Genomic DNA, 17,061 nt, shown 5'->3' on the forward strand with positions numbered 1-17,061 from the left:
GCCCCATCCAAGGTGAGGCTGGACAGGGCTGTGGGCAGCCTGCTCTAGTGGAGGATGTCTCTAACTGAGTGGAGAGGGGGTTGGGCTGGATGAGCTTTGAAGGTCACTTCCAACCCAGACCATTCTGTGATTCTATGATACTCTCTTACGTTCCCAAAGCAATTGTGTAACTTACAGCTCTTCCCTCTTCTTTCTTCTGCCTCTGTTGCCTGCTGTTGATCACGCTGCTTCTGACCAAACCCAGAGACTGCTCATGCTTTGTGGCTGACCCAGGAGGAATTAGCCGCAGGCTTTAGTTTGGTGGATGGATATCAATCTGTCTGAGACTGCAGTTGAGTCTGGGTGGGTCAGATCTGTTATCCCAGAAAAGAGACCCTGTGAAATAATCACTGCCTCAATGAAATATGTGGGGCAGGGCTCCCTTTCTCCTCAAGCCATCTTTGCTTCCAGCTCTGATAAGCTGTTGCCACCAGGAGCAAAGGGAACTGCTAAGATGGGAGCATCCTTCCCCCTGACTCTTGGAGATGGGATTTATCCTGCTTGTTAATTAAATCTGGCTGTTGCATCCTTCACGTGGCCAAACACAATCCTGGGATTAAAGAGCAGACATGACAATTATTCATGGTGGATGAAGGATTAGAACTTCTAAACTTCTTCTGACGCTGCTTAGCAGCACAGCTGCAATGCTCTTTTAATTACAATAAGGAGCTATTAACATTTGGAGCTTCTCAACCCATCCCATCCCCCTGGCGGGGTCTCTTTGTAAGGGACACTGGGAAAACAGAGGATCAGAGGAATGGATCTCTTCAGAGGGCATCTCAGAAGGGACCTCTCTTCCGTTGCCTAGTCCAACCTGTTGCTCAAAGCAGTGCTGTTGCCAGCAGTAGGTGACCTTAACCATGGCTTTGTCTAGCTGAATCTTGAAGGCTTTGAGGATGGAGATCAAATAAGCTGTGCCATGTAGCCAAGGGTGGTTTAGGATGTATAGAATCATAGAATCACAGAATAGTTTGAATTGGAAGGCACCTTTTAAGGTCATCTAGTCCAACAACCCTGCACTCAGCAGGGACATCCTCAACCACAGCAGGTTGCTCACAGCCCCAAACATCCTGATTTGCAATGGTGTCAAACATGGGGCAGCTCCCACCTCTTTGGGCAACCTGGGCCAGGCTCTCCCCACCCTCACTGTCCAACATTTCTGCCTTCTCTCCACCCTCAATCTCCCTCTTCCAGTCCAAACCATCCCCCTTTGTCCTGCCACAGCAGACCCTGCTCAAAACTCTGTCCCCAGCTTCTGCTGGGCCCCTTGAAGCACTGCAAGGCCTCCAGAAACTCTGCCTGGAGTCTTTTCCTCTGCAGGCTGAACAAGCCCAGCTCTGCCAGCCTGGCCTCACAGCAGAGCCCTGCCAGCAATGCTGTGGCTTCCTCTGGCCCTGCTCTGTCTGTATTGTGCTGAGGACTCCAGAGCTGCCTCAGCACTGCAGAGGGGTCTCAGCAGAGCCCAGCAGAGGGGCAGAATCCCCTCCCTGCCCCTGCTGCCCACACTGCTGGGGAGCAGCACAGGGCAGGCTGGGGCTGGGCTGGCAGTGCTTGGTGCTGCCTCGTCTCCAGCTTTGCACCCTCATCATACCCAAGTCCTTCTCTGCAGGGCTGCTCTTCAGCCTTTATCCCTAGCCTGGATTGGTACTGGGGACTGTCCCAGCACAGCTGCAGGATCTTGGACACTTGGCCATGTTGAACTTCCTGAGTTTCACACAGACACACTTCTCAGTCCTGCCCAGATCACTCTGGCCGGGATCCTGCCCCTCTGGCATGAAGGAGACACACCACATAATGGCTGACACCTTCAGAAGGACTTGAAGAAGGAGCATTTTCTTCCTTAAGGAGCTACTAACACACCAGTGACCCAGAATGCAGCCAGTAACAGAAATGTGGCTGGTTTGTGCCAAATTTATACTGGAAAATGGTAGAGAGCAGCAAGTCAGTGCCTTGTTGAGTGTACATTGGAATCAGTGGGAAAGTGCCCTGAGCTGAGCCAGGTGCCTTGGCCTTTAGATCTTGTTCCTTCAGTCAGACGTTGGGGTTCTGTCATGATTACTGCACAGGAATCCAAACCACATCTTGGACCAAAGGCAGAAAGGAAAGAAGTGATGGGGAGCAAATTTTTCTCTCTGGGCATACTTTATGATCTTTGTAGTCTGAGCTTTATTGCTGGTCTCCTCTTTTGGGGTTTTCTCTCTCTCTCTGGCTTTCTAGATATTTTTTTCTCTTATTCAATGTTTTATCCTCATGGGTCTCATTTTGTCCTTTCCTTCCTTGGACTATTTATTCCACTCTTCCTCCACCCATCACTTCATCATTGAGATATCCTGCACCTTTTTCATCCCATCTGCCTGGACCTGCCTTGCCCTCACCTTTAGGCCAGTTCTGCTGCTGCCTTATCTCCATCCTAAGATTCATCACCACTGCTCTAGAGCACCCTGACTCAGTACTACAGGGACACTTGACCTTTGCATGGAGGTTTGATTCAGGCCACATCAAGGTGTGACACAGCCCAGCACAGTCAAAGCACCACTGGGTGTTACTCAGCCCTTTGAGAACATGCTGGTGCTTGTCATAAAGTACAATGCCCAGAACTGCTCTTCATCTACTCATGAGTTCCAAGCAGCTTCGAGTCAAGAGGTGTTGACCAAAGCAAAGTCTGCTCACTTCTGGAAGTGCTCAAGAGCTGTCACTTTACAGATACAGGTTTAACAGAGGGTGGAAAACTGCAGCAGGTTGAGGCCCTATCCCTGGAGATGTTTAAGGTGAGGCTTGACAGGGCTGTGGGTAACCTGCTCTAGTGGAGGATGTCCCTGCTGAGTGCAGAGGATTGGACTGGATGAGCTTTGGAGTTTCCTTCCAGCCTAGACTGTTCTATGATTCTATAGTGGCAGGAGAATGATCTTTGAAATTAATCCACTACTTGCATTGAGAATTGCATGAAACATTTATTAAAGCAAGCTGGTGCAGGATTTCTGCCTCGCTGAGACAGAGGAAGGGCTGATTGTGAAAGAGCAGCGCACTGTAGCAGTGCTGGAGAGAGCGTGGCTTCTTCCAAGGACATCTGAATGCTTGCACAGCAGCATGAAGCATGGGCAGGTCATCTTGACAGTTGTTATTCTGAAGCCCACATCACTTCTCATCAAGAAAGGTCATCTGTAAACCCAGGCTCTTGTGGAAAGTCAGGCTGCCTTTCCTTTGCTGAATGGTTACATACCTGGGAGGGGCAGGGGCTTGCAGGCCCACCTTTGCTGCTGCAAGGTCACATAGCTTAGAGATCTCAGTGTTTTACCTACCAGAGTCAGGCTCAGTGCTGCTGACATAGACTGAGAACAAGGCAGGGTGAGGCTGCAGAGTTTCTGTGTTTCCACAGGCAGGACAGCATAATTATGATGGGTACATGAAGAAGAGTGTGGTCAGCAGGCCAAGGAAGGTTCTCCTCCCACTCTGCTCTGACCTACTGGAGCCACAACGGGAGAACTGGGTCCAGTTTTGGGCTCACCAGTCCAAGAGAGACAGGGAGTTCCTGGACAGAGTTCAGGGCAGGCTGCAAAGCTGCTGAGGGGCCTGGAGCAGCTCTGTGAGCAGCAAAGGCTGAGAGCCCTGGGGCTGAGAGCTTGCAGAAGAGCAGCTCCAGAGGGCATCTGAGCAATGCTCAGCAAGAGCTAAAGGAGCTGTGGGGGGCAAGAGGCTGGGGCCAGGCTCTTGTCAGTGGTGCCCAGGGCCAGGCCAAGGGGCAGTGGGCACAAAGTGGCAGCCAGGAGGTTCCATGTGAGCAGGAGGAGAAAGTAGTTTGGTGTGAGGGTGCTGGAGGCCTGGAGCAGGCTGCCCAGAGAGGTTGTGGAATCTCCTTGTGTGGAGAGCTTCCAACTGCCCCTGGGCATTGTGTTCCTGGGCAAGCTGCTGTGGGTGCCCTGCTTTAGCAGGGAGCTTGGGCTGGATGCTCTCCAGAGGTCCCTTCAAGCCCACTCCACTCCAGGACTCTGGAATTCTGTAATGTTTGAACTCCAGAACATAAATATTTTCCTATGGCAGTTGATAATGCCTGGAGCCACCACCTGAGCTGGGAAGGGTTGACTTAGGGAAGGACAGTTCCCAGCACTCAGAGTAATGTAAGGGTAGGGATGGTTATTTTATTGTACTGGGTGGCAGGGAGGATTGCTCTTTAAAGCCCTGCACACCTACCCCTTATTCAGGTGAGGTGCTTGTGCTACAGAATCAAACATATTCAGTACAGGCGTAGGGTTAGTACAGTTAGTTCTGGGAATTGGTGGAGTTATACAATCAGTTCCTGGGACTCTTCAGCGTGGACATGAGGAGGAAGTTGTTCATCATGAGAGTGGTGAGAGGCTGGAATGAGTTGCCCAGGGAGGTAGTTGAGGCTCCATGGCTGGAGGTGTTTAAGGCCAGGTTGGATGAGGCTCTGGGCAGCCTGATCTAGGGTAAGGTGTCCCTGCCCATGGCAGGGAAGTTGGAACTGGCTGATCCTTGTGGTGCCTTCCAACCGTGACTGATTCTGTGATTCTGTGAGTCATGTCCATAGGATCCTGCCTCTTCACACATGCTCATTGCCACCTGGTGCCCACACACACACACTTTTGGAAATCACCTAGACTAGACTCAGCCAGCTCTGGAAATTTGAATGAAGCTATTTATTTACAGCTTAGCAGAATATGCAAGCAGATATTTACAGTATATCCATTTATATACAGAAATATACAAGGTAAAAGGTAATACAGAAACACAACTCTCCTCCCAGAAACTTGAATCCCCAGGAGGGGCTTCCAACCACCCCTGCACCTTCCCCCTGCCCCTCTCAGCCTTACCCCAGTCCCAAGGAAGAATGGAGGCTTGGCCAGGGGGTTAGGAAGCAACGTGAATTAGGAAAGAAAAAAAAACAGAGGGTGAGGTTAGAGAGAGATGCAGCTTTCAGTTCCCCAGCAGGAGAAGTACCTTATCTATGTTTTGTTTCTTATTCTCATGCATCTCAGCAAGCCTTGTTTTCCTTCCACAACCTATAATCTAGTTCTTCTCACCAAAACATTCTAGCTAGCTTCAAGCTAGCACATGGCGTCTTTCTGATGAAGGCTTGACATCTTCCTCACTCTGCCCTCTCTACCTTGTGTCCATCTGGCACTAGTTGTGGGTCACATTCTTGGCCAAAGCGTTCTATTGTTCTCATCTTTGAATACAGGATTCTTCTGATCCATGGGACTTTTCTGGGCCTTCACATGCTTAAACCACCTTCTTTGTGTATTCCTGATTCTTGATGCCTCCTGCAGTTAATAGTTTATCTAGTTTGCTGCATTCTGTAGTTTCTATCCCCCTTTTTCCATATGAGGGTGCTGTGCATGAAGGCAAATTTAGCAGGCCCTCCCTGGTGTGAAGGTCAGGTCAATCAAACCCTTGCCTTTCCACCTCCCTCTCTACTCTTCCATTTTCGGTTTTGTTTTTTTCCAGGTTGTAAGAGCTATGCCAAATTGTCCAGGACAGATGATTCTTCATACTCAGCCTCTCCTGATTTGTGGAGGAGATGGATTTACTCATTCCAGCTTTGATGGCTGCCTGCGTTCTGCGGTCAGCCTTGCGGAGGCTGTGAAGTCTCATTTGTAGCAATCTCAAAGAGAGCTGCTAAGCTCAGTCCAGGTTTGTGGTGGATTTTGCTATGGTGGATTGGATTCTGCTTTGCTGTCAATGTCCCTGGCCTCTATCTTGCAACACATAAATAAAGGAAGAGCTGCTGGTGTGCTGTCAGAAGTACTGGGATGCGATTTGGTTGCATTTGCCAGAGCTCTGCTGTGAGTGGTTTCTTTGCTTTGAGTGAATATTTTATGGCTCTCCTCAGAGCTCCTGAGCTCCAGCATCCTTGCCAGGTCTCCTGATGCTTTTAGGACCCATGAAAATTATATCAAGGAGAGGAGCCTGGCTTGAAGCAGCACAGAAACTTCTGGGGATGCAGAGTTTACTCCTGCTTTGAGCATTTGGAGCCTTGGAAGTGGCAGAAGGAACAAATGATCTAATGGGGCCATTTCTTCTGGTGCAGACCAGCCCTGATCAGGGGGACTGGTGGTGCAGCATACCTTGCTGTGCTTTGCAAGTTGGGCTGCCTGTGCAGGGTCTGACCATCTCAGCTCAAGGTCTAGCCATTTCAGATCAAGCTCTGACCATCTCACCTCAAGCTCTAGCCATCTTAGCTCAACTTGAGGTCTAGCCATCTTAGATCAAGCTCTAACCATCTCAACTCAAAGTCTAACCACATCTCCAGGCAGACACAACTTTTAACTGAGAGACAGGAGTTGTCTGCCAACCGGATGTCTGTCGTGGCTTTTAAAGATAGCCGACAGAAATTAAACTCTCCAATGAAATCAGAGAAAAAATACAGAATTATATTTGGGGAAAGAAATACAGAGAGAGACATTATAAAGCAATTACCGCATCCCTGGCAAGCCCCCTTGAGTTTTCCTGTATCCCAAAAACTAAATCTAATACTCCCCAGTGCTCCAATCCTTCCCAGTGCCTCTGCCATCCAAAGAGGCCTAAACAAGCCTCTGGAAGCCTACTGCTTACATGTTCTTCCCGATAAAGTGGCTCCTGCCACACACACAGGGCAGGAGGAGGAGGAAAGGAGAACGAGATGACCTTGTTGTGAGTTTATAAAAAGATAGCAGAATTACAGAATTGAATAACAATCTTCCAGTCCCCAGAAGATTTTTTAACCCTATAGTCTCAACCTGGGACAGATGTCTTAGCCCAGAGTTTTCTAGAACCCTGGTTACAGATTGCTGGAGAAGATCATTGAAGAGCTTGATGATGTCACTGGCAGTGTTGGGACACTGAAACATGGTGCCTGTCCTGGGTGCACTCTGAATCAACATCAGCCCAGTTGTGCTCATGAAAGAAAGAATGAAGAGGACTTCTGTCCTGCTATGAGCTAGATCAGAGCTGCTTCTGCTCAAGGCTGTGACTTCTCAGCCCAGGCTCTGCTCACTGAGGCTCTGTATGCAGTCCAGGGCACCTTGGCACAGCTGCATCTAGCTGGGAGAAGCTGATGGGCAGAGTCACTGCCAAGGGGTGGCCTGCCCACCAAGGGCACTGCCACAGCCTGGGCCCCACCTTTGGAGCAGCAAAGCAGAGGTGGCACCTGCAGGAGGAGCAGCCAGGACAGGTGACCCTGCACTGCCTGCCAAGGGCTTGCATGTCAATCTTCAGGAGGAAACTGAGGGACCCTCAGGGTCAGGCCTCTTCTTTCTGCCCTGGCCTGTGTCCCTTGAAGACTTCGTCCCTTCTGCCTTCCATCCCCATCCCTGTGCTCCTGAATCCAGCTTCAGAACCCAGCTACTGAAGCCGCTTCCCATCTGCTCAAGTCCAGGCTGGGACGTGCCCAGTGTCTGCCCCCAGCAGCAGTGGTGCCATCAGTGCCATCAGGGGTTGGGTTCCCTGTTGGTTTGTGTCTCTGTGTCTCTATCCCTTCGCATTGTTCTTCCCATCCCAGCTGAGTTAGTTTCTTCCTCACCCCTTCAGCCTCTCTCCTTTCTTCCCTTTGAGCAGCAGAAGGCTTCATGGAGAGCCTCTGGCACTTGTCTGGTGGCCTGCCCAACCCTCACCCTTGACATGGTGAAGAAGCAGGTGTGCATGTGTCTGTTCCTCTGACAGGGCAGCTGTCCTAAAGTCATCTGGGAACAGGAAGTGACCTCCAGGCTACAGCTTGAGTTTAACACAGCAAAGTGGTGTAGCCAGGAGAGGGGACCCTTTAAAGTAGTTCAGTTCTTGGCAGTTTAGAGAGGCATGGAGGCATCTGCTGCTCCAGGATCTCCTGAACAAGGAGCAGCCCTTTCCTCCTTCCAGATGGGGGAGGAATTGGGGTAGGAGAAGCCAATACAGAAGGTGGTATATCTGCTTTGCCTGGCAAATGCCAAGAGGAAGGAAGGAAAAGAATTTATCTCAGCTTGCTCTGTGGCAAAGTTTTAATAAGGAAACCGTGGGGACATTTCAGGCTTAGGCTGACATCACCACCATAAAAACTCCTGGGAAGTAAACAGTCAATCTCAGAGTGAGGTGAGTTCCAGACACCTCTGGACTTTATTTTGGCATGGCTAGTGCAGAAAGAGAGGGGCAGGTCCAGGGAGGAGTATAAATGCACCTGCGAGTGAGGGAGCAAGGGATTTGGTTTGAAAGAGTACAAAAATCAACAGCAAGAGTTGGAAATGCTGCCAGTTGTGGTCTCCAGGGCTTCTGAGCTGCTCTTCTATGAAGTCACTTGGGAGATTGCTCAGTACAAGGAGGGTTAGTAAAAAGAGAATTTGGTGCAAGAGGGTTTCGTGCAAGGGAGTTTGGTGCAAAGAGGGTGGGTTCAAAGGAGTTTAATGCAAGCCACGGCCAGAGGGCTGAGCAGAAAGCCACCGCTCTACCCCAGCCAAGCCCTGATGCCTGCTTGGGCCCCACTGTGGGAAAATGAACTTGTTCCCCACCAGCCCTACTGCCCCATCACACAGCTGGTAATGAGGAGGCTGTGGTGAACCACAGCTCCTCTTGACATGATATTTTCAGCATAGGGTTCCTGTTGAGAAGAGTGCCACCTCCTCTCTCACCTGTGCTGGTGCCCAGACATCCTTCCTTTCTCGGCACTATCATCTGCTCGGATCTCTCCTCCAGGGTGATCACACACCTCGTGGTCTCTGGGGGGAAGCACACCCTGTTGCAAGGACCAAGGGCTGCTTTCCCTCAGCTCCATTAGGGGCCGTGAATCATAAAATCACCCAGGCTGGAAGGGACCTCCAAAGCTCATCCAGTCTAACCCCCTCTCCACTCAGCAGAGACATCCTCCACTAGAGCAGGTTGCCCACAGCCCTGTCCAGCCTCACCTGGAATATTTCCTGGGATGGGGCCTCAACCACCTCCCTGGGCAACCTGTTGCAGTGTTCCAGCAGCCTCATGGCAAAGAACTTGATCCTCACATCCAATCTAAATTTTCTCTGCTCTAATTTGAAGCCATTTTCCTTCATCCTGTCTCTTCAGGCCTTTGAAAACAGTCCCTCTGCAGGCTGCTTTTAACCCCTTTCAGGTACTGACAGGCAGCTCTAAGGTCTCCCTGAACAACCCCAGGATGAACAACCCCATCTCCCTTAGCCTGTCCACATATCAGAGATGCTCCAGCATGGAAGCCATGCTCACAGCACACACAGATTTGTTTATCCTTTGCTTTTTTTCATCCCAAATCAGAGTAGAAAGAATAAATCCAAGTGGTGGCCAGTAAGGTAGTGCTTAACACAGGAATATGGGTCAGGCTGTCCCCCAGCAGCTGCTTCTCCTGCCCAGAGGGAAAGGAAACAAGCTGGCAGGGGAGGAGGGACTCAGCCTCTCTCCGCGTTCGGTTGGCAGCTGCTGAGCGGTGAGTCTGCATGAGGGCATTCCCTAACACAAGAGAAAGGAAGTCTCAGGAACCCTCCAGGACAGAGATAGTTTTGTCCTCGAGCTGCTCTAAAAGTTTTGTAGCTATAGCTCTTGGCTATGCAGGGTTGGTGCTCTAAATAGGGAGAGGCTGGAGCAATTTTAGTCCTAAATCTGGACTTTCAGTGCCCTGCATCCTGGTCCCTTTGGATCATCACACCCGCCAGGTGAAAATCCCAGTCTCCTCTTGTTAGAAAGACAGCTTTGGAGATCAGCTCAGGAATGTGAGCCACAAACACAACAGGATTAAAGCAAGTGTCAATAAAATCCTGAATAGATCACAGGCTGCTGTTTAAGCTGCTCCCCTGGCCTCTGGCAAAGGATTTCTGAGCTACACAGAACAGCTCTGGGTTTGGGAGAAAACTGAGGTTTCCACCCCAAACATAGCTGGAGATGGGAGAAGATCAGGGAGAAAACTGGGGTTTCCACTCCAAGAGTTCCTTCTGTCTGCACCCCAAAGACCATATGCTGGAAACAGGAAGTGAATCATCTCCTTTGCTGCTCTGCAGAAGCTGTTGAAGAGACAAAGAGAGTTTCTTTGCCACCTGAGTTGACTTCACCCAGAGAAGATTGAGTGTTGGACTGGATGAGCTTTGAAAGTTCCTTCCAACCCAGAGCATTATATGATTCTGTCCTGCTGGGGATGGAAGTTACCTGTCTCTCCCTACAGAGTCACTGCATGGAGTGCCTTTATGAGAACAAAATGAGCTTCTGATGTAGCTTCCTTGTCCTGAACATTGAGACTGTTGAGTCAGGCAGCAGATTCCCACTGAAACCCTCCTTGCATGTGCATCCTTGCAGATCCATGGAATAAAAGCTGTGGCTGGTCTTCAATAACCACCCCCATTATTAACCTTCTGATCTGGGCTGGATGCTCCTTTAGGTATGAAGTGTTCCCGAGTTTCTCCATTAGCACTAAACACAGGTAATACTCCTGCTGAGTGAGAAGCTTATCTCCATAGAGAGGAATTTGGTCAGGCAGGGGAATTTGGTCAGGTAGGGAAAGTTTGAGGAATGATTCCTGCACTGGCCAAGTGACAAAGGAAAGGAGCTTCCACCTGAGTATAAGGAAAGTCTTTGTCTCTGTGAGGATGCTGGAGCCCTGGAGCAGGCTGCCCAGAGAGGCTGTGTCGTCTCCTTCTCTGGAGACATTCCAAACCCACCTCAACACGTTCTCATGTGACCTGCCCTGGGTGCTCTGGCAAGGTGTTGGTCTGGGTGTGATCTGGAGGTCACTTCCAACCTCTAACATTCTGTGATCCTGTGATCTGCCCTTGTTGCTGGCATTGCACTACCAAGGTGCAAAGCCTCTGGAGGTAGATGCATGCCCCAGGCTAACCCCAGCAGCTGCATCTCCTTTCCAGTCAGGAATGTGTTGCTGGAGCACAAGTGCAGGAAGAGCAGAGGTGCAGGGTTTGTTATTGCAATTAGGACAAATTGTGAGGGGTCAGGATCAGCATTTGGGCAAAACTTGGGCATGCTGCTTCAGAGGGAACCATGTCAGGCTTAAAACCAGTGCTGCAGTGAGGGATTGCATTCAGCCTTGCCTCCGAAGACAGAAACAGCATGGGCAGAGATCCACCAGCTCAAGTGGTTTTGCTGCCGGTGGTAGCAATGTACTCACTGAGGTGAAGTTTTCTCTTGGGACCTGTCCTCTTATTTTGCCCTTCTTGCTTGCAACTATTCTTTTTTGATGGGGTCAGTGGGAGAACATCCTGTTTCTGCATAGGTGATTAAAGGACAAATACAGCGTTGGTTGCTTTTGATTTGTCCTGGAGGTCAATAGCTGCAGGTGGAAATTAGCGCAGGATTTGGGTTGGAAGGGACATTAAAGATCATCCAGTTCTAACCCCACTGCCATGGGCAGGGACACCTCTCACTAGCCCAGGTTGCTCAAGGCCTCATCCAGCCTGGCCAGTGTCTGTGGGCCAGTGTCTCTGGGCAGCCTGCTCCAGTGTCTCACTATTTCCTCCTGATTTCTTATCTCCTTCCATCTTCTTCCAGTATGAAGCCATCACCTCTTGTCCTGTCTCTCCCAGCCTTTGTCCCTCCCCAGCTCTCCTGTAGTCTCCTTCAAATCCTGGAAGGCTGCTCTAAGGTCTTGGTGGAGCAATTCTCTTCTCCAGGATGAATGGCCCAAACTCTCCCAGCTGGGCCTCACAGAAGAGGGCTTCCAGCCCATGGACCATTATTGAAGGGGCAAAGGAAAGGAAATGGAAGAGAGAAAAGGAAAGAAAATAAAAGGGAGCAAAGGAAAGGGGGAACAAGGGAAGGAACGGGGAAAGGAATCCTGAGGAGTATGCCCTGGTGTATGCAGAGAAGGCTTCACATGGGGGTGCTCCACATGGCCTTGGCTAAACTGGTCATTTTGGAAGGAATATTCAGCTCTTAAAGTAGTGAGAAAACCAGGGACAGGCTGCTGCTGTCTGCTGGGTTTTCTACACACCTTTGCCATCACAGGCATTCGGCTCAGGGGCTCTGAAGAAAACCCTGCTTACAGGGAGCCACCAGAGGGTAATTTTGGCTCTCCCTGCCTGGCTTACTTTATTCTTTGAAAGATGAAATTAGTTGTTGCCCAGTCTTCTGAAGGGCTGAGCTTCACCTCCTTGTGGAACAATACACCCTGTGCTCTTCTTCATGTGAGTGCACTTCTGCTGAACTTTGAGCTACACATCTGCTGGAAGAGACCAGCTCTTATTCTCCCTTGGCCACATCTAGGACAAGATTCGAGCTCTCTCTATGCTTCGGCAGGGTTTGTTTGCTGCACATAAGCACAACGTGAAGAGCAGATGGGGAGAACCTCTCTGCAAACCTTGTTAGAGCACAGGAACACTTTCCCATATAGGTAAGAGCTGGAGATAAGCCCTGCAGAAAGTGGAGGTGCCACTGAGCTGCAGCCCCTTCCCAGCAAAGCCTGTTAAATCCAGCATCCAGTTGCCAGAAGTGCTGGCAGTCTGCAGGAGGAGTTTCTTGGAGATGCTTTGGGTTGGTGTTTCCAAAGCAGAGCTTGCTCTCTGGGCTGTCGCTGAGGGAGGTATGATAAAGCTGAGCTAGACAGGCCGGCTTTCCTCGGGGCACCACACCTGCATCTTTGCTTAACCTCCACACTAATGGGCATGAAGGATGCCCAAGATGGGGCAGGGGGAGAGTATTTGCCCTCTCTAGGATGCGAGGAGAGGAGTGTCAGGGAAGGTTTAGCTTGAATGTAGGAAAAATGTCTTTGCTGCAATAGTCAGACATTGGCACAGGCTGTCCAGGTACGTGGGGGAGTCTCCATCCCCGGAGAGGTTTGAGATGTGTGTAGCAGTGGTGCTTCAAGGTACAGTTTAGTGGTCATGGTAGTTGGGTTATGGCTGGACTTGATGGTCCTCTCCAGCCCTAGTGATTCTATGATTCTATGATTCTCACCTCCTGACAGTTAACATCTCTAAATGCTGAGTGTAAAGTGATGCCACAGAGGGCTTGGAAAGCCTGTAGGCATTTTGTTGTGCTTCAAAGAGCTACAGAAGGGAATTCTGGGGTCTGATCCTGCTGTGTGGGAGTTGTTCCTGATCTTGTTCTTAGAGCCAGGATCACAGGATGTAATATATGACAGGGAGCACTGCAATGGAAATGCCTTCCCCCAGATACTCCCTGTAAGGATGCGATGATGGGAAAAATCAACCCACCCCTGTTTGTCCTTGTGTTCAGCGCAGTCTGATGGGGTGTGAGCCACTCCTTCCAGTTCTGTATGGTCAGCAAATTGGTTGAGGGTCCACTTCATCCCTTCATCTAGATCACTGCTCCTGTGGTCAGATTTCAGCAGCCTGTGCAGCCATCTCTCAATGTGACTGCTACTGGACAGGGATTAGTTGAACTGCTGCAATGAAAGCTATTAAAAGGGAGGGTTCCCTCTGCTCTGTCACCTCTGGCGCGGGCCTGGGCTCCCCACACGCAACTGTGACTTCTCTAAGTTTACAGAGCCTCTGCTGCTCACCCTGCCAGTGCCCAACTGAGCACCCAGTAGGGTAGCCATGGAGGGTTCTCCTCCTTCTCTGCTCTGATTTAGCAAGGCCTCATCTGGAATCCTGGCTCCAGTTTTGGGCTCACCAGTCCAAGAGAGACAGGGAATTCCTGGACAGAGTTCAGGGCAGGCTGCAAAGCTGCTGAGGGGCCTGGAGCAGCTCTGTGAGCAGCAAAGGCTGAGAGCCCTGGGGCTGAGAGCTTGCAGAAGAGCAGCTCCAGAGGGCATCTGAGCAATGCTCAGCAAGAGCTAAAGGAGCTGTGGGGGGCAAGAGGCTGGGGCCAGGCTCTTGTCAGTGGTGCCCAGGGCCAGGCCAAGGGGCAGTGGGCACAAAGTGGCAGCCAGGAGGTTCCATGTGAGCAGGAGGAGAAAGTAGTTTGGTGTGAGGGTGCTGGAGGCCTGGAGCAGGCTGCCCAGAGAGGTTGTGGAATCTCCTTGTGTGGAGAGCTTCCAACTGCCCCTGGGTGGTCCTGGCAAGCTGCTGTGGGTGTCCCGCTGTAGCAGGGACTTGGACTGGATGATCTCCAGGGGTCCCTCCCAAACCCACCATGCTGAAGTTCTCTGATCTATGTTCTGGTATCTCATAAAGACTCCATTAAAGACTCAACTTTGTTAATTAGCTGAGGTAGTATCGATGTAATTTTAAACCCCCTCCTATCTTGTACACCTGGTGGCAAAGCCATAGGAGTGGCACATGGTGGGTGCAGTGTTCCATAGGAAAGTGCCTGTGGCAGTCGGTGCCACTAATCCTCACACTGATCACTGTGGCATTTGTGTGCTCCACAGGTGTCTTCTGCTCTCTTTGTGAAAGAGTGAAATACCCAACAGGGCTGTAGGTTGGATAAGAAAATACTCCAGGAAAGTGATTGCCCTTTAGTGAGCAGGTCCCACTTCACAGAATCACAGAACATTAGGGGCTAGAAGGGACCTCCAGAGATCATCTAGTCCAACCCCCCTGCCAGAGCAGAGTTACCCAGGGTAGGGCACACAGGAACACATCCATATGGCTTAGAATGTCTCCAGAGAAGGAGACTCCACAACCTCTCTGGGCAGCCTACTCCAGGCCTCCAGCACCCTCACAGGGACAAAGTTTTCCCTTCTGTTTCCAGGACACCTCCTCTGCTCCAGCTGGCACCAGTGCCCCTTGTGCTGCCCTTGGCCACCCCTGAACAGAGCCTGGCTGTGTCCTCCTGACACTGCCCTGCACATCTTTAGCACAGCACTGAGGGCAGCCCTCAGGCTCCTCTGCTGCCAGCTCCCAGCCCCAGATTCCTCAGCCTGGCCTCACAGGAGATGTTCCACTGCCTGCAGCAGCTTGGGGGCTCTGGGCTGCACTCTCTCAAGTATCACAGCCAGTGGGTCAGTGTGGTTGACTCCACAGATGGACGATTGACAGCCATCAAGAGGGGAGGAAGAACAGTTGAAAGGTTGTGGGTAAGAATTAAAAGATGTTGGAAAGGAGGTGAAATTGTTGCATGCATCTATTATAGACCACCAAACCAAGAGGAAGATGTTGATGAGGCCTTCTACAGACAACTGCAGGTAGCTTCTAGAGCTTAGTCCTTGGTACTCATGGGTGACTTCAGTATCACCCTGATACTTGCTGGGAAGCTCGCACAGCCAGGCACAGCCAGGCCAAAAGGCTTTTGCTGTGTATCAATGACAATTTCTTGATGCAGGTGGTGGAGAAACCAACAAGGAGAGGTGCACTGCCAGAGCCTGGTTTGGTGAAAGAGCAGCACCAAGGCTACTTTCTCTGCTCAGCCCAGCTGCAGCACGCACAGGTGAGAAGGAAAAAAAAATGCCACCCCCAAACCCTTCACACCCAAACTACTAACTAACTACCATCAGACTTCGAAGGAAGCGAGACATGGTGCAAACTAGGTCCAAGCTTTACAACACTTGTAAAACAGTGGGCACCCAAACAGAGCCCACCTGTAGGAATGCAGATGTTCAGGCAACTGCCTGCGAGGAGTGTTGGAGCCTGGCACTCGAAGCTGAGGGAGACAGAGGCATTGGCTGCATTAGGTGTGAGCAGATTAATAACCTGCTTAGCCTAGTGGCTGAACTCAAGGGCAAAGTGGAACGTCTCAAGGCGGAAAGGGAATATAAAAGAAAGCTGGATGTACAGCACCATCCTCTGCAGTCCCCCTTACCAGAGGGAGATGAACTAAGTAACCCAGGAGAATGGATGCAGGTGCCTGCCAGAAGGGGCAAGGGAAAACCCTTCCAGCCATCCTCACATCCCCAGCTGCCCTTGCACAACAGATTTAGGGCACTAGAGGTTGAGGATGAGGTGGTTTTGGAGCAGGCAGAAGCATCACCAGCTGGGAAGGCAACTGAAGCAAATCAGTTGCCACCTCGCATCAGAACAAGTACCCAGAAGAAAAAAAGGAGGGTGATTGTTATTGGTGATTCCCTTCTGAAGGGAACAGAGGGCCCCATATGCTGGCCAGACCCCTTCCACAGGGAGATCTGCTGCCTCCCTGGAGCCCGGGTCAGGGATGTTACCAGGAGGCTGCCTACTGTAGTGCAGCCCTCTGATTACTATCCCTTGTTAGTTATACAGGCAGGAACACAATGAGCTTGATACCAGAGGGCTAAAAGCTATCAAAAGGGACTTCAAGGTACTGGGGAAAGCAGTTGAAGGAGTAGGGGCACAGGTAGTCTTTTCATCTTTCCCCTTAGTCACAGGTTGGAGTGCAGAGAGGAATAGGAAAGCGTATTTGATGAACAAGTGGCTCAGAGGCTGGTGCCTCCAACAAAACTTCGGGTTCTTTGATCTTGGGGAACTTCATCTTGCCACAGGTCTGCAAGCAACAGATGGGGTACAACTGACACAGAAGGGGAGAAGGACCCTGGCACATGAGCTGGCTGGGCTTGTTGAGAGGGCTTTAAACTAGAGTGGAAGGGGGAGGGGGTTAAACATGACAGCACTAGAGATAAATCAAAGGGAATTGAGGATGGTAGGCTAGAGCTAGGGGTAAAAGCAGCAGCCCAGCTGAAGTGCATGTACACTAATGCACGCAGTATGGGTAACAAACAAGAGAAGCTGGAAGCTCTGGTGCTGGAGGAAAACTATGATATTGTCGCCATCGCTGAAACGTGGTGGGATGACTCACATGATTGGAGTGCTGTAATCAATGGCTACAGACTCTTCAGGAGAGACAGGCAAGGGAGAAGAGGTGGAGGAGTGGCTCTGTACATTAGGAATGCTCTGGATGTCATGGGGGTAGAAATCAAGGATGATCAAGTTGAGTCATTATGGGTGAGAATTAAGGGGAAGGCCAATAAGACTGATATTCTGGTAGGAGTCTGTTATAGACCACCCAACCAGCAAGAAAAGGTTGATTTATTACTCTTCAAACAACTGGAGGCTGCCTCAAGATCACTTGCCCTTGTTCTTGTGGGCGACTTAAACCTACCAGACATCTGCTGGCACTTAAACACTGCAGAGAAGAGGCAGTCTAGAAAGTTTCTAGAATGTGTGGAAGACAACTTCCTATCCCAGCTGTTACGTGAGCCTACCAGGGGGGCAGCCCTGCTTGACCTGCTGCTCACAAATAGAG

The 17,061-nt window shown here is 50.6% G+C and overlaps 1 protein-coding gene across 6 annotated transcripts in view; it reads left to right on the forward strand.

Annotated features, from left to right (window-relative positions):
- Nucleotides 1-17,061, forward strand: part of RNLS (renalase, FAD dependent amine oxidase) — a 154,961-nt gene that overhangs the window by 127,088 nt on the left and 10,812 nt on the right. Inside the window, exon 7 of one of the 6 annotated variants that reach the window (XM_064144986.1) lies at nucleotides 5,503-5,799. The exons of the other annotated variants lie outside the window; for them this stretch is intronic. Within the exon in view, the coding sequence (XP_064001056.1) occupies nucleotides 5,503-5,655 (153 nt within the window). The 3' untranslated portion in view covers nucleotides 5,656-5,799. Of the gene's footprint in view, nucleotides 1-5,502; nucleotides 5,800-17,061 lie in introns of those variants that run through there. 6 annotated transcript variants of the gene reach the window in all.

Source organism: Pogoniulus pusillus, chromosome 6 (genome assembly GCF_015220805.1).
Source record: "Pogoniulus pusillus isolate bPogPus1 chromosome 6, bPogPus1.pri, whole genome shotgun sequence".
Classification (NCBI taxonomy): Eukaryota; Metazoa; Chordata; class Aves; order Piciformes; family Lybiidae; genus Pogoniulus; species Pogoniulus pusillus.